This window comes from Amblyomma mixtum, chromosome 3, assembly GCF_055824585.1.
Source record: "Amblyomma mixtum isolate Tamu chromosome 3, ASM5582458v1, whole genome shotgun sequence".
Classification (NCBI taxonomy): Eukaryota; Metazoa; Arthropoda; class Arachnida; order Ixodida; family Ixodidae; genus Amblyomma; species Amblyomma mixtum.
This window is the reverse complement of record NC_143014.1, coordinates 93,967,119-93,993,732: the sequence shown is the minus strand read 5'-3', so window position 1 is coordinate 93,993,732 and position 26,614 is coordinate 93,967,119. Positions and strand designations below refer to the sequence as shown.

General features: G+C 46.4%; 1 protein-coding gene across 1 annotated transcript in view; it reads right to left on the bottom strand.

Moving 5' to 3' along the window:
* The window catches only part of LOC149350986 (protein BANP-like), a 70,957-nt gene that overhangs the window by 27,827 nt on the left and 16,516 nt on the right, over positions 1–26,614 (bottom strand). The window contains exon 3 of the mRNA XM_089580170.1: positions 4,195–4,367. Within this exon, the coding sequence (XP_089436296.1) occupies positions 4,195–4,367 (173 nt within the window). The remainder of the gene's footprint in view (positions 1–4,194; positions 4,368–26,614) is intronic.

Below are 26,614 nucleotides of genomic sequence, written 5' to 3'. Positions count from 1 at the left end.
ATTGGTTTTTAACGTCCCAAAGCGACTCAGGCTATGAGGGACGCCGTAGTGAAGGGCTTTGGAAATTTCGACCACCTGGGGTTCTTTAACGTGCGCTGACATCGCACAGTACACGGGCCTCTAGAATTTCGCCTCCATCGAAATTCAGGCGCCGCAGCCGGAGCTTTCTTTTGCATGGTGCGAGAGGGGACATGGCACCAGGCGATGGTGACAGCAAAACGTACACAGTTTCTATATCCCTTTCCTACCTACTAGCATATGCTGGACAGGTGAAAGGCCACTAGCATATGTTGATGGAATGCTAAATGTAGGAACTACTACAAAAACGGTAGGACTTTCACTTTCAATTCAAGGCTGATTGCCTCCAATTTGGTGATTCCAACTGGAACCACTGGGCCTGAAAGGGTGGAGAACAGAGATCAGAGCTTCTGCTGGTCACAATGCCACATTTCTTTCACCAAAAGCAAAAGCAAATGAGACAATAAACGAGGAAATAACTTTAAAGGGGGCCTAAAAACTTTCCGAGAAGAGTACGCACACGGGAATCCCCGCATGTGTTGGCAGCCGGCAATGGGTCTGATTGGGTGGGGTCGGCAGAGAAGCACTGGCTTTTTAGAAAAAAAAAAAAAAAAAAACAAGTGATGGGAGGAGAGGGAAATGCACAAAAGCACTAAAATTCAAGTTTTAACTACAGATAACTCAGCTTTTAACAAACGAATTCAAGAAGTTCTTGCTGGAGGATATTTCTGAAGCGGCGTCCTTTAACATTCCAGGCATACCACAACTTTATAGAGAGCCCCTTTCAGAGCCCCTTTAATACTGATTTTCTTAGCTTTCACTTATTCTGTGATTGCTACCTCTAATCTCATCAGAATTTCACATCGAACAACAGTAGAATGATTCCATCTTTTGCACATGAATTCAGAGACGTCGAGGAGTGCAATAAAGCTCTCAATTTTGTCTTTTAAAAATACTTTCGCATGAAAATTTTTCATGTCATATGCATGTTGGAGTTCAACTTTCATTTTCACGACTACCAGGCATCCGAAAAAAAAAAAAAAAAGAAAACTAACAGGTTTATTGCACAGGACAGCACTTTGTGAACACACTGGCATAAAAAATTTATACACTTTCTCCTTAATTACTTAGTGTCCCGGGAATGACTTTACGAAGGTGTTAATTGCAATCACTCAACAACAATAGCAGCAAGCTTCAAATAAAATGAAATTATGGAATCCGCATAAAAAGTTGTATACACCTGCGCTGAATTTGGTTTGCACAAGTAATAAAAGTAGTTTTAATTGCTGCATACTGCCTTAAAAGCCTTAAAGGGACTCCAAAAACCTCATCACTGCTCTTTCCCGTTTTTCCCATTTCTTTTCTAGCTTAAAGTATGTCGTATTTACTAATATCCCATCAATGCCACCCAAGAATGCCACCACTGGCCAGTCTCCTTGTGTGAGAGGAGAGGACAGCACATCTAAAGCATGTCACCAAGAAAAGGAAGCTGAGATCATTGATACGTCCCCATGTGTTGTCACCATTTTATGCTTTTATCCGTTTTATGCTTTCTCATTGACAAACAATGAAATGCAATGAGCAAGAAAGCAATGAGCCTGGTTTGAACTTTCTTAAACATTAATGTACAAGATCGCAAAAAGATAAGTGGCAGCGCTCTTCAATTTAAGCTAGTGCTCTTATCAACACAGCATTTCCAAAGAGTAGCTCATGCTGTGCACAACAGGTGATGCCACTAGGACTAGCACCACCTCTGGCCTTTTGAGATGCCATTTACAGCTTTGGTGAGCAGTGCAAACAGTCGCTCAGCACCTTGTGTTGCATGCCAAGTGTCAAGCGTGTTTCTAATGGCTGTTTCTGTGCGCTTGTCGATAGCATTTTAAAGCTATGCATAGTGAAGTGGAGGAAAACGTTCCTGTGATAGATTGGCAGCAAATCTGGTGCAGCTGCTCATACACAAGTACTCTGTGGCTCAGACTGTTCATTTTTCTAAGGGCTGCCTTGCATGTGCAGATTTCTGGCAGAATATCTGCAGGTTGCTGTGCCAAAAAATGAATGACAGAATATAAATGCCACGCGCCAACTTAGTTAAGTGCTGGCATTAGCTACGCAAACAACCGGTTATCTTCAGCGCAGTAATGTACTACTGTCTGCACAACTGCACTGTCACACTATTCTGAAAAAAGAATCCTGTCTGGACATTAATGTGAACACATTTATAATGAAGTCATCATGTGGAAAAGGCGGGTCAAGTGCATTCACATTCGATGACACTTGACCTAGTACACTGAATAATCGATGCTTTTAGAATCACACATATGCACGAGACAGTAGGTAAGCGTTGCATTGAAGGATTTTGTATATTTCAGCATATTCCAGCTCACCACACCTGCGGCAGCAGAACTCCAATATACAAATTTTTCACTCTTACTTTATTTAATCAGGGCCCAGCTGTACTCCAAAGGGCACTTAAACTGTAATTTGAGCAATATGCATAATTTTTGTTAAGAAGCGAGAACTTTAACAGAAGATAAAATATGTGGGTGATAAGTGTGTAATCACACTTTGTAAATTTCTTACTGTGCTAAGCAGTGAGAACGTAAGCCTGTACACACTCCTCCTTCTGGCCTAAATACTGACCAATGAAAAGGAATACTGCACTCATAATTTACACAGCTTGACAATGATTTCCACTGTACACTACAAGTGTTAGATGCTGAATTGAAAGAAAAAAAAAAAAAAAAAGGCTTGCACCAGGCTAATAGGACTTCAGACATTCTGGTAGCCATAAATAAGACAAGCCATTCAAATTATCAAGTCAAACTTATTCCAGCACTAACATATACTCTGCACATTCGCACAATACTTCTGTGCAGTCTGCCAGCTCGTTATCCACTGTGAGAGCCGCAATGGCGCCTTGCAAGCGGGTGCCAGCGTGCACAGCAAAACCGGAATGCCTACTACAATGGTGGCACAATCACATGACCAAAGATGGTAGTTCCCATGCTCTTGTGCAGTAAATGTCTGTATCTGAATAGTGTATTTCGTTTTCAAAATGTTGAAATTTACAATAGCCTTCAGTACTTAGCAAATACCAATGTAAGACCGCAGTAGCGGCTGAGAAGGCTGCATTCGATTACCACACTGCCAACCTTTTAAAGAAGTTTAACCTGAAAGTGCTGTTTGAATTAGATGATTCCAGGAAGCACTAAAAAAGCACAATGGAAGAACCAAGCTATTACAGCTGTTTATTTCACCTGAAGGTCCTGAGTGTATAGGCCCTGCATTAAGCGGATTCAGCAGTGAAAACCTATTTTAAGCTATAAATGGGAACAGTTGAATGAACACAGAGGACAAAAAGCTGGCCTGTACTGCTAGGATACCTCATTCTAATGACAAAGAGACCACTCAAAGAGATCACTCTTATTGAAAATGGAGCTTTTATAAGGTAGAAAACACTACAAAATGAAATGCAGGTGTTGCCACCACTGGGCAATTTAGCAAGAATGCATGCATTGACATCGATTTTTGGGTGTGGATTTCAGAGACAAGAGACACCATTCACTTCAGAACGTCAACCACCAGTGCTTTTTGGTAAGGACATCATGAGTTTGAACCGAGTAGCAGGAATATTTTTAAATTCAATTTTTCTAAGCCATAAGTGCATCTTTTGCTGCCAGACAAATGCCAACATAGCTAGAAAGAGCCAGATAATATATTTTACTGACAACAATAACTGGATGGAGTGTCCTCAGTGTACTTTTAAATCAAAAGCTTCAACCGTCTGCAAGAGGTGCTGCAACACAACAGGATGAGTGACAGCTATCACTACATAAAAGTCTCAGCACGCAACTGACTACAGCAACAGTGATAACTAACATACTAAACTAGACCAATATAATAACAATAAAGGCAATTGGTTCTCAGAACCGACAGTGGTTTACATGAATGTTTGTTTCCTCAGGTCCTGGCTATAATAATGTGACATTTCTTATTTTGCTGCCTTATTCTTATTCGTCACTGGGAACATGATGACAGACACATCAGTGTCCTGTATTTATGTTCACAATGATTTGAGCTTTACTAGCTGCTGTCCAAAGCAGAACCTATCCTTTCAAATGAGATGACCTAATGTGTCACCATAACATTAAACCGTCAGACGTGCAAAAGACCTACCGCCAGGTCGTCTTGAGGGGTGCTGCTGGCAAGGCTGGTCTCCTCATCCATGGGCAAGCCAGCCATTTTGGCCAGCAGAAACTGGCCACCTACAACAGGCACCAGCCGAAGCGGCGGGCTGTCTGCCTGTTCTGCCAACGGGTCCACCAGCACAAGCCCTGGCAGACTGTCCCCTGCACCTGTCATACACACCTGTCAGCTCGGCTTGGTTTTTCAACAGTGTATATGCTCTACACATTGGCAACATAGTCTGAGCAAAATCATGCACAAAACTTAAAAAAACCTGTTTCTTAAACGCACTGCAGTACAACTGAATGCCATGCTTTCTGCCTACTAACATCAGGCTCAAAAAGAAAAAAAAAAGAACAGCATGTCAACACATGAAACATGTCTTGCTATTCAGCCATTACAGTATTTATTCGAATCTAGGCCGACAGTTTTTTTTTTTTAAACATGAGATATGAAACTCTTAGGTCTGTTTAGATTTGGGGATTTTGTCGTATCAATAAAATATGATGACAACACACAAAAACGAAAAAAAAAAAGTAGCACGCAGGTGGCATCCCCACAAAACACCAACAGAAGATGGCACTGTAGCCGCTATTATCCGTAGCCTACGCTGATATAAGCACACATGAGCACTGGCTGCACCTCCATGAATGGCTGCCATTTCGACCCCCTTTCCTCTTTGTGTGGTGGCGTGGGCACGTGATAAGGAGGTAAGAGAAAACGAGGATGAGTGAGCAGGTTAGTGGAAATAAGTGGCGTTTGCATGCTGTTCCTACTGTTGTTTTTTTAGTTCCAATATAATCTATGTCGTTCTCAATTGTTTTTTCGGCTAGTTAAAATTCAGTTTTTTTTTTTAATTTTGCCTTCAACTTTCGGGTGTCGGCTTAGAATCGAGGACGACCTAGACTCGAGTAAATACGCTGGCTTATATATTATGCAAGCACGTTCTTTAGAATCTTACAAGTGCAGGGTGAATGTATATGTACAGCACTTCTCAAAAATATACAGACCACCGAATTTGCTTCTAGGTCTTGCTGTGAGACTTGTTTTGCATTGTCAGTATATGGAATATCTTAAAGGTAAGATGAACTTTCGTACTCACGCTTTCAAAGCTTAGAACTTGAAGAAGTGTTAGAGAGCCTCACTACATACCTTAGAAGCAAACCCCTTGGGCTGCATAATTTTGACTAAGGCTCCATTTCATACATAGCAGACAACGCTGCGGAGGCTATGGAAGTTGTGCATCCATGAAGCCATATTACTCCACCACGTATCATTCGCTCTTCTTGAAGCCTCGGTAAGTGCTTAGGCGAAAACTAGGAGTGGCATAAAACGAAGTGGCAGCAATGAAAATCGCGGTAGAAGCTGTGAGGCGCTCAGTGTTCCGGCCCTCTGGCTATAATTTTCACTTAGTATGAGCTACTTTTTAGGCGCGGATAAAGTAAGCATGATTCGCATTACTAGCCGGGTATCCTACTGCCATACATAGTTCTTGCTTCTTGAAGTCTCAAAGAGTCACATGACAAAAATGTGGCAAGAGGTAAAATGAAGTCCTCCTGCCAATCATGACACTAAAAATTTGTCTCACCGAAATATGCCTGTTCACTTTGGCTGTATTGTGAACTACTTTTTTGGTGTGGACTTGGCCAGTGCAAACAGGTGCGCTAGCTTTGGCAGCGTTGACTACTATGTACGGAATGGAATACACATAGCAACATCTGTCACATACACGTTACCCTATCTAAACACTGGCACTTGTTTGCCACTCTCCACATGCACAATAAACACAGGCAAGAGTAACTTGAAATACTTAAAAAAAAAAACAATGCTACTAAGTTGCACCTTCGCACAAGGTTTACTTCTTTGCAGGACTGACAAAAAAAAAAAAAAAAGTCAGGAGTCCGCTCATGTCTGATAGGTGACAATTTCTGAGATCTAAATGGCGGGGCTTACGCTGCCCCGGGTCGGCACACGCCGACCTCACCGTGAACACCCGAACGTAATTCAACCGCGCAAACCCGATAAGTTATGGCACGCAGAGTTCGTCTGAGCCTCCCTCTTTCGCCCCTAACACGCAATGGGAAAACAGATCGAGAAGCACTTGCCTAAACCGATGGCAGAAGAAAACGGCGGTGCTCACTGAAGCGGGCATGGCTCGAGGACCAAACGACAAAAAGCTTCATCTTCAACGCGATATAAACATAAACTGGCGTTTCGGCCCAGCCGCAAAATGCAAACAATAAGGTACCGCTAGTTTCAAGATAAATCATCGGCCCTGGGCACGCTTTAGCCCAAATACGGCAGCCAATGCCAACGAAGCGCTAACCTCGGTTTAAAGCTTATGGCACGCCGGCTCCTCTGCCTCACCTTTATCACCATCTTCGTCTACTCGCTAAATTCACGTGCCCCGCATCACCATCTTCGTCTACACGCTAAATTCACGTTCCCTGCATGCGGACGCGACGCACATTACGACATGGTGTGTTCACATTCGCAAATCAACTCTCTGCCCCATTTACGTGCTCGGTGATGTGCCGACGACGGTGAAGCCGTGAAACCGAGACATGCGATCTACAGCAACGTCAGGACGTGCAGAAAAAAAAAAAAAAACACCATGGCGATTACCCCCATCGTGGTAGTACAGGCAGCGTTCCATGAGCGCTCGTACACTGCTGGACCCGCCGTACGTTCGTGACTCTGGCCGCCCGCACACGTGCACAGCTTGAAACACGACGCTCGGTCTCGGCTGCGTCCTTAGCAATTCGCAACGCGACTGAGGCGCCACGTCGCCTCTGGCGGCTTTCCCATAGCTGCTGCGGCTGCTACTGCGCGGTAACCCGCCGCAGTGGCTCAGTGGTTAACGAGCTCGGCTACTGAGCCGGAATGCTCGGTTTCGAACCCGGCCGCAGCGGCCGTGTTCCGACGGAGGCGAAATGCAAAAGGCCCCCGTGTGCTGCGAAACACTGCTTGAAGGGATGCCGGCTATACTTCAGGTGGATTCTTTATGTCACTCAGATGCTGACTCAAAAAGAACTACAGGAATCGATGCCTAGGAACGGGAGTTATTCAATGAAGAACTTTCAAAATACAAGCGAACAAAATGCTGCCCTCAACTCGAATTTTGGCGGGCTTCTCGTTCGCATTTCGCTCTCCCAATGACGAAATTGTGAGAAGACCAATCAAAACAGCCTATCTGAACACGTCATGGAAGTTTGCACATCATGGTTGCCTGTTCGTCGTAATTCATTCTTGCCAAGGCTGGCAGCGTCGTTTCCATGGTTACAACCAAGACCTACTGAACTACAGACCTGCCCATTTGGAACTGCTCCAGCGCGCATGTTCTAGTTCATGCCTTTTGCCGCTAGGAAAAGGCACCTACGGGAAGCGTGGCGCTACATTATACCTGTTGAACAAGATGGCCTCCTCCATCATTTTATTTCAAACAGGTAGTTTCGTCGTTTGTCCACGTAATCATTAACATCCATTTATCTATGATAGGCACGGTGGTGCTGACGAAAAGAAAGCGGATAAAAAGAAAGACGTTTTTTATACTCATCCAGAGCGAAAAAAGTCGTTATTGTGGATATTTTTATCGTTGATGTTAAGATAGCAGAAGAAGACGAAACAAATGTATTAAATATCTTGCTCAAATTGGCAAACGATGATGATGATCACAGCAGACGAACAGGTCAACCGAGCTCCCTCAACGGCCAATAAGCTAACGAAAGTTGGCGTACGCTGCTCCATAGGACCCCGCCAAATGTGCAGGTCTGTAGTTCAGTAGGTCTTGGTTACAACAACCATGTGGACGCCCAGCTGGTCCAGAGATGCTTCATCGTCACGTCGATGGCGCAGATGGGAACATTGATCAGTGGCCGTCCCCGACTTATCCAAACTCGAGCGCGAGATACTTTTTAGCATAGCGCGTGCTGCTACCGCCCCCGCGTACCGTGCCCTGCCACTGCGTGCTGATGACGGGAACGTGGCGCTATCTGGCGGCCGCGCCCGGTGATCCTCCTCAAGCTGCCGATGCGCACTGGTAGATGTGAAACGAATGTCTTTTTCTTTGTGTCCTTCCTTGCATAGAGTTTCTTACTATTACCTAGAGGGAAAGCTGGCGACCCCTCTATGGGAGTTTGCATGGAGACCCCTCGAGACCACTTCAGCCACCATGGGCGCTCAAAGCATCGTGGGGTGGTGAGCTACCGACTGCAGAACTACAACTTTTGGCCAAAAAATAATAAAAAATAAAGCTGTTCAATAACTACGAATGTCCTAACATTCAATATATTGTCTAATGATTACAACAAACGAGCAGAAAGCATTTAAGTGCAAAGTTTGCCCAAAATAAGAGATGACTAGCTTTCCTATTGGCCAAGTGATGAACACTAAAAAAACGAATATTTCGTAATTAACAGGCGCACTTTTAAAAGCAAATATGTTTTTAAAAAAATGTTGTTGCTTAGATACTTTAAGAGGTTTTTTAATGGCATTTCGGAAGAGTAAAACCTTTTATTGGCGTCGTGTGTCGTCGCGTTTTCACTACTATGGCTTTTGCACGCTGCGTTCGCGCGAAAGTCGTCTGCGCACACACGGACAGCGTTTTTGGAATTAAACATCTTAGTAATGACACTCCGTGTTCCCGAAAAACTACGACTGTCTCGCAACAAGTAGCTCACTGCCCCATGATGCTTTGAGCGTCCATGGTGGCTGAAGTGCAGCGCCGCCAGCTTTCCCTCTAGGTAATAGTAGAAACTCTATGCTTCCTTGGGACCGAAACGAACGTTTGTAGAATGCAATGGTTCGATCAGGTCGGTTCAGCCAAGCCGTTCTCAGATACATAGAGGGTAACCTAGATGTGTACAGGGAGGTGCCAAGTCCTTCGACGCAGAACAATAGCCAGAGCCTCTGGTGTTTTTTTTTGTTGTTGTTTTGCTTCATTTGAAGTGCTTTTACGTAAGGCAAACGTGTTGGTTTTGTTGATCTAATACAAAACCAAAAAAACATGGCAAAATGTATATTCATTTATTACCACAGATTGCGGTGTATTTACTGTTTGTCCCATAATCAAGCTCCCGCCCGATGATGTCACATCCACTGCTGAAAACCGCCACCGTGTGGTGACACCATCAGCGCCATGAATTTGTTTTCGCGAGCTAATTAAAATATTAAAAACCGGAATATACGCGGTACGACCAATGCTAATAGCATTACTATAACTGATTCTATGCAACCAACAGGCAAAACAATGCACTGAGAATGTGTTTCGCAAAGTGGAGCTTTGGGCCAGTTGGTGATTCATGGTTTGCAGGTTGGCTTACAGCGAAACAAACGACGACAAGAGAGGGACGCAGGACGAGCGCTCGTCCCGTGTCCCTCTCTTGTCGTCGTTTGTCTCGCGCTAAGCCAACCTGCAAATCGTGCTTCGCGGCCCCTTTAAGATCCCAGGTGGTCAAAACTGTTGTTGCTGACCTCAGTAAACATGGCACATACCCAGACGGGAGGATTGGCCAAGGTTTAGTGGTGGATGCCAAGGAGAATCACATAATTAAGGAAAAGAAAGGCATGAGGCGGAGAAGTCCAAATTATTCCGGAGCCCTCCACTATGGCACTCCTTTCTCTGTCTCCTTTCACTCCCGCCTTCCTCCCTTCCCTTCTGCGCCATTTCCTTTGCTCAAAAACCAGTTTTTGCTACTGCACAGGCGCGCACGATCACCATTAGCCTGACTACGCCCACTGCAGGGCAAAGGCCCCTCTCATGTCTCTTCAATTAACCCTGTCCTTTGCCAGTTGCGGCCACCGCATCCCGGTAAAGTTCTTGATTTCGACTACGATGTCGTTAACCCGCGTTTGACATTTCAGGACGTTTTCTTGAGCGCCATTTCAAGGCGTCTGGCGCTGTATTGTTGCAACCGCGAGCCACACCTCACGACGACGAAGTGAACCAGACGCGAGGCGCGGGCTATTCTTTTTTTCCCCTCTAATCGCTTGTTTCCAGCAGTTTACCGCCTGAGTCTTGGCCACTCCCCCGTAGTGGGTATGTGCCATCCTTATTTGAGGCCAACCAACCATGTGCACGGGGTGCTAGTGTGGTGTTCAAGGCGGTCGCTCGTCGGGAAAACTTCGCTACAACAGCTAGTGCTCCAAAACTGTTTGTTTGTTGGTTTGTTGGGTTTTATGGCACATAGGCAACTGAGGCCATCATGCGCCAAGCTCAGGGTATGGGGGAATTGTCATGTGCAGAATTTTATAGGAATATTAAAATAATCGCCGGTGTAGAGAGCCTATAACATTGGTATGTGTTATCCAGTGACGACAGATGAAAAGAAAAATTTATAAATGGTTAATGATAAAATCTTTAAGGTCAGGGGCTCCGCGGCCATCCTTGGCTGGGCAAGGACGTTGAGCCTCCCAACCAACCAGATAAAAACCTCAGTCCCTTTCTCAGGAATGAGAAGGTGGCTGAGGTGCATAAAATTTAGATTATTGAGCAGACCTGCTTCTCTTAAAAAACCAAACACGCAAGCTGTGTTAACAATTGCATCTTCTCCCAACAATAACATCGGGTGCATAGGAATGTAGTAATTATAAAACTGTGTAAAATACTTTTTCCTTAGTTTTTCTACTTTTGTACATGACAGTAAAATGTGATTTACTGTTAATTCTTCTCCGCAGTTCTCACAAAGAGGTTTTGCTTGTTTTGTCAATAGAAAGTTATGAGTAAGATGTGTATGTCCTATACGAAGCCGGCAGAGAATTACTTCTTTAAAACGTCCTGGTGTGTGCAAGACTTCCATTCATCTAAAACTGGCTTTATCAAATGTAGTTTGTTATTTACTTCATTGTTCCAAGTTAACTGCCATTTTTTTTCGTAATTTACGGTGTACTAAGTGCATGCAATCATTAAAGGGTATGTTTACTTTATTTATTTGCTTGCAACGGGCTTTAGCAGCACACAAGTCTGCTCTCTCGTTGCCTTGAATTCAGTGCTCCAAAACTATCGACTGCTTATTTCAACCGCGTGGCAGTTAAAAGAAAGTAGGTTCAAAGGCAATCAACTTTGTGCGTCCGACATTTACATGCTGCAAAATTACAGAACGTATCACAGCACGCATCGTTTTAGCATCGTTGTATGCTAAATATTTAAGAAAAAACAGCAGCTGGTAACACTGGACCACGGTCCACGTCGTCCTGTATTACTCCGCTGGCCAGTCACAACAGTAAACGAAATCAGATTTTTAATGTTTGACTTTATTAAAAAAGAAAAAAATTATGGAAGACACTTTGTCAAGACAAAATTGTGAAAGGCGGAAGCCTGGCCCGGGACTCTGCGGTGCCGGATGGGCCTCGCCGCCCTCCCTTGAGCGCTGCCACAAGCGCCTCGCGACAGCGACGTCCGGGCACGCCGCCGAGCACACGGACGCCGCGCGCGCCGATGCGATGAGTCAGCCCGCGCAGCGCCGCTCCGACATCGACGCCCGACGACAATGACGTCACACACGCAAGCCAATCAGGAGGCGCGCACATGCGCCTAGCGACAGTGACGTCACGGCTTGGAGGAGACCAATCAGGAGGCCGGAACGACTGGACAGCTAAAATTTGTTTCTGAGGAAAGGAAATGACGCTGTAACTGCCTCACATCTCGGTGGACACCTGAAACGCGCCATAAATGAAGGGATAAATGAGCGAGTGAAAAAAGAAAGAGGTGGCGCAGTGGAGGTCTCCGGAATAATTTCGACCACATGGGGATCTTTAAAGTTCACTGACATCGCACAGCACACGGGCGCCTTTTGCGTTTCGCCTCCATCGAAACGCGACCGCCTCGGCCGGGTTCGAACCCGGGAACTCCGGCTCAGTAGCCGAGCGCCCCAACCACTCAGAAATCGCGGCGGGTCTATTAAAAAGGCCAGGTATCAAAATTCAAGAGCTCATACTTTTTTTCTTGTGATTAGCTCCTTGTTTAGGTAACAAGAAAAGTTTTAACAACGGGATACTTTTTTTCTCGTGGAAGAATTCTGTGCGGCACTCCTGAACGTTGGCGATGCTTCACTGCAACTGCATCCAACTGTAACATACGTCCGTGCGGCAAATGCGGCCAGGCAAATAACAGTAATGAAACTTTTTCAGTATAGCTTTGGACAACTGGCAGCAGGAGAACGCTCTTTGTGTCAAGTGGTTTGCATCGATTTCGCCAAAGCCTTTGATCAGGTCGCTCATGGCAACCTTCTTTTCAGACTTTGTGAAATAAGTGCCGGTGAGCATGGGTAAGCGAGTAACAAATTGTTGGTTGCAAATCGAATACAATTAAAAGAAGTTGGGAATTAAATCGAGTAGGTCCGAAATTGAACTAAAATCGCTTACATACACACACGCACGCACACACACGCGCGCGACTGCACGTTAAAGAACACTGGGTGGTCGAAATTTCCGGAGACCTTCACTATGGCGTCTCTAGAGCATAGCCCATGGAGGAAGGAAAAAAACTAGAAGGGTGCATGACGTCACGCGCTCAGCCTCTGCAAGCTATCCTCCTCTGACGCCGCTGCCAAGGGCCCTTTTGCGCACTGACTCATGGGAAATAGGCCCTCCACAGTTACCAGACTGCCAACCAACGGTGCTTTTTAGTGAACGTCCGTGCTCCGATGTAGCGCAGAAGCAGCAGAAGTGCAGCGCCCGTCTTGCAGCTTTGGCGGAATGCGTACCGAGCTCGAGGTTGTCTGAAGGCTCCGCATCTCAACACTTCTGTTGATTACACTCAAGTTTTTAGGTGCACTGTAGAAAACTGCAGGTAAACTTTTCATCAAAGGATTCGTCGGTGGGCACTGCGCATTAGAACTAACGTCGCTGTACGCTATACGTGTACGGTACAGTACTCCAGTACCGATGTGAAGAGGCGTTTTCATGGTCTTGCTAGAAGTACAAATTGCTCATGCCCGCTTTGAATGTCGCTAGAATTCAGAATTTTTCACAGCGGCGTGCGGCCACGACCTTGTCACTGTTAAACTGTGGTTGATAAAGAGAATGGAATTCCTTTCGTCGTTATACACACATACGGACCGTTTATTTCAGCGTATGCTATAAGCGCAGAATTCGAGAATAGGCGAAGAAAAAGAGCCTCTAAAAAAGGGCGCAGTGGCTTCCAGAGCGCTCACGGCGGACGGGCGTGAGCGCTCCGGCGCGCTGCGAAAGATTCTATTTCTCGGGCAGGCGGACTTCGGCCCGCCCATGGGTCCGCCGTTCTCCGCTTTTCTCGAGGCACAAGTCGCGCTGAATACGCTCGCGCACATACGCGGTTCCGGCGTGAAATGCAGCAGTGAAGTATTTATTTCTCTCTCTCGCTGTCCAGAGAGAGTGCCCACGGCTTTACGTCTGCCCCTGCGCGGGGTCGCCCGGCCCTCGGCGTTAGCTTGTTTGTCGGTTTCGGAGCCGATGCTCTGAGTTGACGCGGTGCTCTGGGCTCACGCCGTTGCTCGAGAAGTGGCTGCCCTTGTCGGAAGACGACGGCAGATACCGCCCTATAGAATAGTGCAGCTTTTATTACTGCGACCTGACAGGCGCTGCCATTAGTGACAGTAGCAAGAGTTTTCTGTTAATGATTGTAATGAGGCCCCCAGGACGGCGTTCTTCCGTACGGATCCTGCATCCCGGCACGCAGCATTTCATTGCGCAGCTCAGACGAACCCAGCCGCACTCCACGAAACACACGGGCGCACTGCGGCACTGGCCTCTCGGCAAATACAAATCTCCAAGCTCCATGGCCTGTGTGCGCTTCTCAAATTTCGAGCGCAGCCGTGTTGGTCGTGACACAACAAAGCGAGAGCAAAACAGAAACGGAAATCCGGCTAAGAGCTACCGCTGTCTTGTCACGTGAGGGCCTATTTCCCATGATGCTTCCCATTATATTTTTTATGACTAGGCTTCAAGATTTTGACGTCATGCTCCCTCCTAGTTTTTTTTTTCCTCCATGGCATAGCCTGAGTCGATTTGGGACGTTAAAGGGGCTGCGAAACACTGCTTGAAGGGATGCCGGCTATACTGCAGGTGGATCCTTTATGTCACGCAGATACTGACTCAAAAAGAACTACAGGAATCGGTGCAGAGGAACGGGAGTTATCCAAAGAAGAAATTTTAAAATAGAAGCAAACAAAATGCTGCCCTCAACTCGATTTTGGCGGGCCTCCCATTCCCACTTCGCTCTCCCAATGACGAAACTGGGAGAGGAGCAATCAAAACAGCCTATCTGAGCACGTCCCGGAAGTTTGCACATCATGGTTGCCTGTTCGTCGTAATTCATTCTTGCCAAGGCTGGCAGCGTCGTTTCCATGGTTACAACAACCACGTGGACGCCCGGCTGGTCCAGCGACACTTCATCGTCACGTCGATGGCGCAGATGGGAATATTAATCAGTGGCTTTCCCTGACTTATTCAAACTCGAGCTACTTTTTAGCATAGCGCGTGCCGCTACCGCCCCCGCGTACCGTGCCCTGCCACTGCGCGGATGGATGGATGGATGGATAGGAGCGCCCCCTTTGAAACGGGGTGGTGGCAATTGCCACCATGCTCAGCTTTTCTTTATTTATTATTTTATTTTGTTTACTGTGTTGGCAATTCTCATTACCAACACAGTAAACAAAATATGATGGGAACGTGGCGCCATCTGGCGGCCGCGTGCGGTGATCCTCCTCAAGCTGCCTATGCGCACTGATAAATGTGAAACTAATGTCTTTTTTCTTTGTGTACTTCCTTGGGACCGAAACGAACGCTTGTGGAATGCAATGGCTCGACCAGGTCGATTTCCGTTCTCAGATACAGTGTTGTTTCCTATTTCACAGACGTGTACAGAGAGGTGGAAAGTCCTGCGATGCAGAACAATAGCCATGGCCTCTGGTGGTGTTTTTTCGGTTTTGCTTCCTCTGAAGTGCTTTTATGTAAGGCAAACGTTTTGGTTTTGTTGATCTCATACAAAACCCCAAAACACGACAAAACGCATATGCATTTATTAACACAGTTTGCAGTATATTTACTGTTTGTCCAATCATCAACCTCCCGCCCGGTGATGTCACATCCACTGCTGAAAACCACCACTGTGTGGTGACACCATCAGTGCCATGAATTTGTTTTTGTGAGCTAATTAAAATATTAAAACCGGAATATATGCGGTACGACCAATGCTATAGCATCACTGTAACTCATTCTATGCAACCAACATGGAAAACATGCACTGAGAATGTGTTTCGCGGCCCCTTTAAACCCCCTATAAACCAGACACGACTACGAATGAAAAGAGAGTCGGTACAATATAACGATTCTGACAGCGATTTCATTCAATTTTTTAATTTCCCGCCCCGCGTCACAGGGTTAATCGACGCCACGTACCATATTCGCTCTCTGTTATTGGCTGAAGCCCAGGCAACCGCATCGCTTCAGCCAATGGCGAAGAGCGGTAAATTTTAAAAAAATGAAATGGAATCAGGAAAGAATCGCTGTGCAGAACAAATTTATTCATCAACATATATCATTATAACTGATTAGGTCTTTTCTTCGTTCAAAGATGCGTTAGACATTAATATACATGAATCACCGCGTGATACTCGCCGACGACCGCTAAATAATTTACAATTGAATTTCTTCTTGATACTGTTTCCGTTTCATTAACCAAACGATTGTAGTTGACCTTCAGGTGATTTGAAGCACGACAAAAAAAAAAGGCAATATAACTGCCGATGCGTCGTTCGCTGTCATTCCAGCTCTCGATGCAAGTTGGTTTAAGTATTGCAGTGAATTAAAAGTACATATCAGCGTTTTATATTATTGCAGGTTTTTTCGTGCCTCACGTAACCAAGGGTCAACTACACGTCACAGTCATCGTTCGGTTCATGAAACCGAAACAGCTTGTGAGAACAAATTCAACAATAAATTGTTTCGCGGTCGTAGGCGAGTATCACGTGTTGATCCATCCATCCTAACGTCTAACACATGATTTGAAGAACACACAGAACTAAACTGAGGCGTCGATATTCCTTTACAGCAGTGTTGTCGGTAACGCGTTACAAGTAACGGTGTTACCGGTAACGCGTTACTTTTTTCGGTAACTTGTAACGTCCTCGTTACCATTTCGGAACTGTAACGGGTAACGTACTTACGTTAACAATTTTCCGTAACGTGAGGTGCCACGTTACTAGTTACTTTTAATTTCAATTGTCCCCCTCCGCCTCTTTTTCAGAAAAAAAGCACGCCGAAAATGATGTTGCAAATGAACAAAATCTACAGGTGCTCTCGACGATCCTTGTTGCGCCTCGCATGCATGCGAGAAAACACCTGCCCTTGACAACGCACTCAAGTAAAAAAAAAAAAAAACACGAACACGAACACGCATTCACACACTTGTCTTCACCCCCAAACCACTCACACACACAACTCTCTAAAGAGTGGACGCATGCCGAGCCACCAATGGACCACTTGCAGAAATCTGTAAGTCAGTTTCTGCGTAAGCTTGTTTTCAAACCAAAAGGTCTCGGCCCCAGGCGACACTCTCGCATTCTTTGTGGAAGCAGTTCCCTCTTCTGAGTAAACTCGGGAATGTCGCCAGTTTACTTCGAGATGGCCCCGAGAAAGCCGTCGAAAGAGTACAATGGTACAGCACAGAAAATGGGATTGCAGTCAACCGGCTGTAGCACCGAAGGAGAGGAAAAGAAAGAAATGGACCTTTGTTCCCGTGCCGGCAGTAGTGAGCTACCTCATGGTAAACTTTCTAAAAATTTTCTGCTCAACAACACTGTCGCTCCAACTTTCCCCCTTCATAGTCATACCCCCCCCCCCCCCCCCCCCCGTTTTCTCCCCTAGCCAGAACAAGGAACAACCCACTCCACACAGCACTGTGACAAAGGATGGCCTCCCTCCTTTTCCTGCCTAGACTCTGTTGCAAGCAGAGCGCGACGATTCGGAGGTTTCATAGACCTTTCCACAAATTGCAGCGCCGCGCCATCCCCTAGCGGATCCGCGCAAAGCATGATGGGAGAAAGGAGCGGTCGCCGCCCGCGTCGTCTGCTGTCAAGTGTGTTGCTGTGTTGTGCCGCCGTGCTCAGGCGTTGTGCGTCTTCTCGTGCGCGCTGTAAATGTTGCAGCGCACTGCTGTGGTGGTTATCTCTTAGTCTTTCTGCAATTATGTGGGGATTTTTTTAGACATTCAACATGTCTGCAGATTAGAATCGCGGTGGCGGTCAAAGGTGCTGCGTGCCCGGACAACACGAGAAAGGACATCAACATTTCATACCACGTATTCCCCAAGGACAAGAAGCTGAAGCTAGAATGGGTGCGCAGGATAAATCGGCAAGGTTCGCAAGGGCGATTTACCCTGTGGAAGCCTTCGAAACACCACAACATATGTGGTACGCATTTCAACATTAGCGGGCGCAAGGGATACATGGATCGTCTCTCCACGATCTTTCCATACCGAGTGTATGCGGAACGGACGCCTGCTGTGATTACGCAGAGCAATGGGCACATGCGAATCTCCAACTTCGGCTGGTGACCGGGGCAGAGGGCGTCGCGACTAGGTACGGCCAGAACGCCACAACCGGCAGCCTGAAGGCCGCCCACAATGCTGCTGCATAATTTTCGTTTCTTTGGGGGGGCTTTAATGAATAAAGTTATTCACCACCACCATGGGCACATGAGCGGCGAGGGCTCTGTGTATACATGCATTGGGAGAACGCCGGTCTTTGCGTCTGCTGGTGCTCGGCTGGTGATCCGTGGCCACGGAACGCAACATCCGACTGTGTCATGCTTACTGTGTCAACCAAGTGTGTCATGTTTAGCAAATAGCTCGTGTTCTGTCTAAGGGAGTGCTTGAAGATGATATATTACAGCAGTGAACATTTACCGCGTCAGCATGAAATTTCCCCAGGAGTGCGCCGATGAGTACAACTGCACACATACTGTTGTTTACATCGCTGCGTACGAACAGTTAGTAGGTACTCGTTTTCATGACATAAAACGCAATCGGCGCTTTAGTTCTATTAATCAACCTGTTTTCTTTTCTACCGGCTGTAGCCGTGCTTTTTTTACGCAGTGCGATAATGTGTGGGAAGCGATGATGCGATCGCGCGCCTGAGAAACACTTAACCGCGGGCTGCTGACATCGCGCAGGACCGGCGCTTCTCGTTTTTTGTCCCGGCTTCCTCCGACGTGACCAGCACTTTATTTTAAACTACTTTATCCAGAAGTATGTTTGGCGACCGTTTGCTTTAATTGAAACGGCCTAACTTGTTATCCACAAGCTAGCGACGGCGACGACTGCTGCTGGCCGTAAAGCACGGCTCGGCAGTCTGGGTCACACCGGCGTTTCACGTTCATCATATGCGTGCCCAGCGATGTAAGCAATAATTAATTTCAGGTCACTATTGCCAAAACTACACTCGGTGACCATTTTCATTCGCTAAAGCTAGTGATTCGCTCATCACAACCGCCGCAATCACAGATCATATCCTACGAACTCGCTAGGCCTAGTCGTCGCGGAAGGGAAGGGAGTCGTCGTCGACTGAAATTAATTTGGCCAGCGCTTATCGCTGGTGACTGTTCAGGTGTGCAAATGTGAAATATGGCCGTTCGGTTCGCTCATTTAGAAGCGCGAACATATTTGCACCGCCGCCTCATCACCGTGCTTTCGCTCAGCCGCCGACAAGGCTGACCGTCCGCCGATCGGATTCGTCGGTGTCGTTGGCCTCAAAAACGTGTCCCACTGCAATCATATTATAGTAAACTAGATATTTCACTATAATCACATGCTGCTGTTGACCGTGATAGTGTCGTTGTCGGACTAGTGTGACCGTCGTCATCGTTGTACACTGAAAACGAGCTGAGGCTTTCGAATGCGCTTGGAAAGTGTCGTGTAGCACCGCGCGCGTCCGTCGATTCCGAATGCCATTCCAAGTCTCGACTGCCATTCGACTCAGATGTCATTCGAACGTTCCCATGTAGCACAGGTATAAGAAACAGCGATGGCGACGAGATGGCAGAGGAAGGCTTTCCGGTGATCAGGCGCAGTCGGAGAGACGGACGAAAAGACGCGAGCGCGGCGCCGCGGGCGCCGCGGCGCTCCGTTTTCCCAGAGTGCTTTGCGCGGCCGCTTGGTGGCGCGGCGGAATTTGTGGAAAGGTCTATTCGCTTGAAGAATATGAGCGTGTCGTCTGGATTTGAGATCTTTTGGTTGGAAAACAAGCCTTGCAGAGAAGACGAGTTACCGGTTGCAGTTACAGCGAAGACGCATTGATATTTATGGGCATGGAGCAACGGCAAAGTAACGTGCGATATTTTTTTTCGGTAACGGTAACGCGTCACCTTTTTTTGTAGGTAACGTAAGGCGGTAACGAGTTCTTTTTTTATATAGCGTAACGAGTAACGTATTTACTTTTTTTCGGTAACGCCTACAACACTGCTTTACAGCATATCAGGCACTAAATCAGCAAGGGAGGACCATGTAGTAATAACTGCACGATACAACTTCAGTTCTGAATCACTCTGCTATGTTGCAGGAAATGAGGGTGAAGAGGTTACAGTTGGACAAAGTGGAGGGCGTCTTTTGCATTTCCTCTATGAAAACCGGGCGCTGCGGCCGGGGTTCGACCTCACGACCTTCTGCTCAGTAGCCGAATGCCACAGTCAGGTAATGAGCAACCGTGGCGGGTATACGTCAGCTAGAGCCACCAGCGGCAGACGGTAGCATACTGATTTACGGAGTGCAACCGAATGCATTCCGGGAATCAGTCTGGTAGATGAAGGGATATCACACACACGACTATATATGGGCAAATCAGAAAGCTGTCCCCTCCTCAGCCGCCCGTCCTTCATGCCAAACCATGCGTCAAACCTAGGGAAACGAAGAATTCGGAATGCGTTCATGAGTCACAGCCTAGCTTGAACATGCACCGTAATTTTCTGCCAATCATTATTTGTATTATTTGGCATCAATAAAATTGCGCAAAGTTCACTGAATACCCACATATTTTAATTGCTAAGTTAATATTGCACATATGCCGGATATAAATGTGCTGTCTCTATTTTCGCTAAATGGGAGGCGATGACTAAAGCTTACTGAACTCCTGCTTGGAGCGAGCGTAACCTATTGTATCTTAGTAGCAGAAACAGAAGAACTATTTTAATTTGCTTAGCACACAATAAATAATAAGCTCTCATCGGCACAGGCCCCCACAGGCAAAAGTGCGCATTAAGCAAGTCACTGGTAATCCCGCGATGCGCATACTATAGTCGGATACAACTTAAGTCTGCAGTGAAGCTCCGCCCACATTCAGCCTCCACGCACAGAATTCCTCCACGACGAAAAAGTAGTCCGCTGCTTAAACGTTTCTTGTTACCAAAACAAAAAGCTTATCGCAAGAAAAAAATTATGAACTTATTATGAATTAGAACTTTGATACGCGGATTGTTTGATATACATTAAAAAGCTGATTTCGTTTACTATTGCGACTGGACAGCGAAGTAATACAAGACGCCGCGAACCGCGGCCCAGTGTTAGCAACTGTCGTTTTTTTTTAAGTTGTATCCTACTATAGTGCATACAGCACTAATGAAACAACATGGAACACCGACACTGGAAGTGAGAAGAAAAATTCAGCGCTTAAAATTCATGTTCCTTCTTAAAAATAACCTTCTTGCTCTAACTCCTGACCCGTACATAATACCACGTACGGCACGTCGAACACGACATCGACACGATGACTCTCCAACGCCATACAGCACCAGAACTAATGTTTTTAAATATCATTCTTTTCCTCGCACGATAACAGATTGGAACAACTTACCTCTGCCTCTTCTAACCAGCATTGATTCAATTGAAACCTTGAATTGCTGATCTCAAATGTTTTTCTTGTCTCTTTTTGGTTGCCCAAACTGATCGTGTTTTTCCCTTGCTGCATGTTTGACATTTCATTTTTGGATATTTAATTAATTGGCTTACTTCTGTTTGTTTACGTTTATGACTTTCCCAAATGAAGAGCTCCGTTTGCATTTCGTTCAGTCCTTGTTTTGTCTATACTCTATCGTCCAAAGAACAAGTGTTTTGAAATTATTATTTGCTATTTTCATTCTGTACACTGCTGTTATTTATATGCCCCTCCTGTTTGGGCCGTAAAGGCCTGAAGTATTGAATAAATAAATAAATAAATAAATAAATACTAGCACCTGAAGACGTTTCGGACTGCAGCACTGCACTGCAATAGACCCTTTGCAAAACTCCGTAAGTCAGTTTTCCTTCACAGCAAAAACCACTACCACGGCGACGCTAGGGGGGCAGCTGCCTGCAGCGCTAAGCCTACAAGCCCTCGTGCACACGGGGCCCGAGGGTACAATGAGGTCGCGGATATGCTAGCTCGAGGGCACACAAACCGAGCGGCATCCTCCCCCGAACCTACTACGGAGTCCGAAGTTCCCGCCACCAACAGCGCACGCCTCCAATACATAAGAACGCTTAGACAGCAGTACCCCCCCCCCATAAGGAGCTAAATGCGCAAGAAGCTCGCGAAAGGAGGCAACTTCAGACCGATACCTTCCCCGAAGAATACAGAGGCGACTGCCCATTGTGTGACGAAAGGCCTACCACGTGGGGGTTCCAGGCAGTGATGCCACAGCTGCTGATTTATCAGTAGATCTACTGATTTTTAAAATTTTCTGCTGATTCAGTGATAAAGCGCTTGAGTCTACTGATTTTCTTGCTTTTCTTCTAAAACGAAAGCAAAAGCTGCTACCTTTTAGGAGAATGTTCAGTTACCACTGAGCAACGTCAGTTCTTCCGCTTAAGGTGCCTTGATTTTTACATTGAGAGTGTCGACCAAATTCTGAAGCGTATCCCTTTTCAAGAGCCGGTTTTAAAACATCTCGAAATCCTACATCCCACTGTGTCCATGACGGGGAAGGCAGCGTCTCTTGCACCACTGGCGCAAGCCTTTCCGAATTTAGTCTCCGGCAAAGCCTTGCAATTTTTGGATACCGAATGGCGATATTTAAGAAACGCTGATATCCCTACAAGCGAAGATACCTCGTTGCACGAATTCTGGGCAGTCGTGTTTTCTCAAAAACATTGTGATGGAAGCGCCGCTTTTCCTGCATTGACCGAGTTTGTGACGGCTATACTGTGCTTACCGCATTCCAGTGCAGCAGTTGAGCGGGTATTTTCTGCTGTAAACAACCTGAAGACAAAACTGCGGAACAAGCTTATCACGGAGGCTATCTGTGGCCTTCTGCACATGAAACGCCTGATGACGTCTTCAGCATGTCACAGCTTCAACATTGACAGGCCACTGATAAGGAGAATGGACGACTGGCACAAGGATAAGCATGAGTGTATTCAATGCGGCTTTGCTGGCACAGCCACTTGTGGAGTTTCACAGCATATCTAGTCATATACATGGCCATTTTGAAGTTGCCTGTTCACGCGCAATAAAGTTTATTTGCGTAAGCTATAAAGGACTCATGTTTTCTTATTTCTGGATTGTCATCATCGTGATCAACCTATATTTATGTCCACTGCAGCACGGAGGCCTCTCCCAGCGATCTCCCAAAAAAATTTCAGGTACTAACTACCATCTCACGCCTTTGATTATGTCATCAGAGGGCTTCACTGTTTTTTACTTCGTGCTTGACAATGGCTCTCTGGATCCCCGGATTTTTTAAAAGTATCCCCAAGAATCTCGTGGCCAATTTTTGTATTATTTCTTAGAAGCTACAATACAACAGCAGAGTACTAATATAAGCGCTGAATTCGTGGGCTCATAAACTGAGTACAAAAATTGAAATTAAAAATCTACTGATTTCTACTGATTTTTCGCGAAAAAATCTACTACTATTTTTTTATGTGTCGTGGCAACACTGGTTCCAGGCCCCGAAATCACCCGATCTGATTATACACAGAACTAAGAAGCAATGGGATCCCTCTCTGCTCAGCTCGGCCCTTGAACAACAGCGGAGGCTGACTGCACAGGCCACAGCGGCGGACAAGGCCACTGCGGTCTTGAACTGAAGACACCACTCAGTGTACTTTCTCTTCGAAACTTAATCCATTTTTGGTCAATAGAGAGTTTTAGTATAGCGTTAGCGTGTTAGCGGACCTAAGGGAAATTACGTTAGCGTGCCGCAAGCAACTTATCCCCTCAGACAGTTTTAGTACAGCGTTTCGAAAACGTTAAACGCCATCTGCTTGACATGGATGCAAACGGCCCTTCTAAAATGGTCGACACTGCCGCTAACTTGCCAAAGTATATCTCCCGAGTTTTTTAAATGAAATATTACCGCAGCGCTTATTTTCGTCCGCAAAATGATACCGAAATTAAAATAAAATGGAATAAAAAACTTAAAACCGTGGCGCCATCTAATCAAGGCAATGTTAATGTTCCAAAAACTTGCAAATTTAATATAAACTCGCTTTACTTCATTTAAGTCTATAAAACACCGCGAAAAAGCTCCAAATCTATTTTTGTTTCGTTCCGGTCGTTTGTGCTAAATTTCGGCTGCGTTTCGGGTAGTTGCAGACGGTAGCAGTGTAGCTTGAGGCACCATTAGGCTTGCGCGCTCCAGAATCGAGAGCGTATCTCAAAAACTAGGCTGAATTGCAGCTTAAACTTTATCTTCGAAGCAAGGTAAGTCATAGCGAAAAGCAACAACACCAGTAGTTGCCGGTAAACATGCCGACCGGAATCGCAAGGACTGCTGAATTGGCTGAAGCGGGCGGCTCTCGCTTGGAAGGACGCCGCCATGTTTTCACGCTAAGGGCGCAAAAGCCGCAACTGCCGCAACGCTAACTTCTGAAGATTGCGTTCGTATGCTAATGCTATTTCCCCATTAGCGTTCTGCGCATGCGCACTCTGGACCCGCTATTCCGCTATGCAAGCAATTACGCAAAGCCCGCAATATTAACTGTTTTCTACTAACACCTATACTCCACAGCTGCAGTTCACCCTTCCTGGCTTATCCCCACAGCAACAAAGGGCTGAAGCATGCAGGAAAGGGGTGGTGGGATCAAGAGCTGCACGCCATTTCTGTCCCCAAAACCGGTTTGGCCGCCACGGTAAAAGGGTTTGCGCTATGCAGAGAAGCTGACTTCCAAAGCTTTGCAAAGGGTCCATAGCGAATTTCGTTTTTCATGACTGGATTTCTACTTGCGGAGCCATCCGCTGGCCGACTTTTTGCCTGATTGGATCATTTCGCGGACTTTGATCGTGGGGATAAAAACATTCGCTATTTTGACGCCGCGGTCATCCCTACTGGATGGCCGTCTCTAATAATGTTGTCAGAGCACTGCACGGACGTAATTATTGGCCCGGGCCCAGTACCCTCTACCGTTTCCAGTCCGTGCCCGGTCCAAATTCTCTAATACATTCCCGGACCCGGCTCGGGCCCGAAAAAACAGAAAAGCTATAAGCGTGCTACAGAAGCGAAAATGTTTTTGTTACTACGGATTTCAGAGAAAAAGGGGGCGCCTCTGTTAGAACAGAGGTATAAATTTATCTAGCTTCTGCTTCTGGTCGAGCCAGTACTTTTTTATATTTTTGCAAAGAAGTACAGTGCCTTGAACGCCACACATACCAGTTTGTTGAAAATAACCAACTGAAGTCCGTTTTATGCCTCTACAGAAACCACAGTACACGGGTGCTACGAGCCGAGCTTTTATTGGGTGCACCCTCCAAGGCCCAGATTCGCCCGCACGCGCAGCTTCCTCTATGCTCCGGAAAACCCGGGGGAAGTACATCAGCACGAAACAGAATAAATAATACTACTACGATTGTAAGGAAACATGAGACTCCTTAATGTCGAGCGTGGAATATTACAGAGCCAAGGCGCGTGCTGGGGAGGAGGTAAGCGTGATGCACTCAGAGCTGAAAATCTAGCACCAAAACAGCGAAGATAGCCTCACATTCCTGATCGTCTCAGGCTATATCCGAATGATTAAACCAAATTTTCTTCATTTTGTGCGCGGAAGCCGTACCTACGCTTCATGCATAACGATTTCGCAAAGCTAAGGTCGCAAGCAAAAGAAGTGTCGATACGACTTTCAGTGCTTCAGAGATTTGCAAAGAATGCAAATGAGCTTAAGGAGTACATAATGGTATATATGCTGCTTTGCCTGCATTATTTTGCGTTTTCTGCATTATTTTCATCTTTTTGCACACTCAGCCTATCACATGATATATTACAAAAAATTAATAAGTTCGTATTCTCGAAATAGTTGAAAACTGGCTCTGTTTTCACCCGCTGTTTGTTAACCCCATGAGAACGTAAGAGCGGGTGTTCAGTGAAAGTACCCGTTCACTACACAAGCCCGAGCACGGCTCAGGCCCGCCAGCATACAGGCCCAAGCCCGGCCCGGGCCCGCAACCCAAATCCCGGCTCAAGCCCGGCAGAAAAATTGCTCTACTCAGCTCGGGACCGAGCTTTCGGGTAAGCCTGAGCCCGTGCAGTGCTCTAATTGTTACACAGGGTGTGAAACAACCTGTCTCCCGCCGCCGTGCCTCACCCACATTGCTGGCCGGTTCAGGTAGTCATGTACTTACAGGGTCGGTCAAAAGTTCCCAGGCCACAGGGTTTGCTTTTGAGCAGTATAGTCAAGAATTACGGCACCCCCGACGCTCTAAATATCTGTAGAGGGTAGAAGAAGTATCGTTCTAACCTCTGAGAACCTTGACTGATTTATCGGCATCTTAAAGGAGCTCCGAATAGAGAGAGAATGATGAACGGAAAAGCAGGGAGGCGTGACGCCCAGTAGGCTACCCTGCACGTGGGAAGGGTAACGGAGGGAGAGATAGGGAAGAGAGGACAGTAGATGACTTTTTCGCGTGTCCGTAGTCCGTAACTAACAGGGTACACTGGGCACCCTCTGGTGGTGGTGAAAAACATTTATCGTGTATTAATTTTTACAGAGAGGTGATTGGGGTAGGCCCTAAGTTTACAGCCTTGAACTCAATCCCGAGTCTTTCAAGGATTTTAAAAGCGCCTTCACAGCTGTCCTCTGCGATGAGGGTTTAGTCCAAGGACCCAGAATCTTGGCCTCTGTTAGGGGACGACCAACTAAGCGGAGAAGCGTTGCAGCCAGGAGAACACGCTCACACTCAAACCGAGGGCAATAACAAAGTAAGTGCTTAATTGTCTATTCGCACCCGCAGTTCTCACATGCAGGAGAGTCTGCCATCACGACTAAGTGGGAGTAGGCACTTGTAAACGCCACTCCCAGCCATAAGCGACACGATAGCGTAGCATCGCAGCGGGAGAGGCCGGATTGTTTGTTTTTATGGAGCTTAACGTCCCAAAGCGACTCAGGCGGACGCCGCAGTGAAGGGCTCCGGAAATTTCCACCATCTGGGGTTCTTTAACGTGCACTGACATCGCAAAGCACACGGGCCTCTAG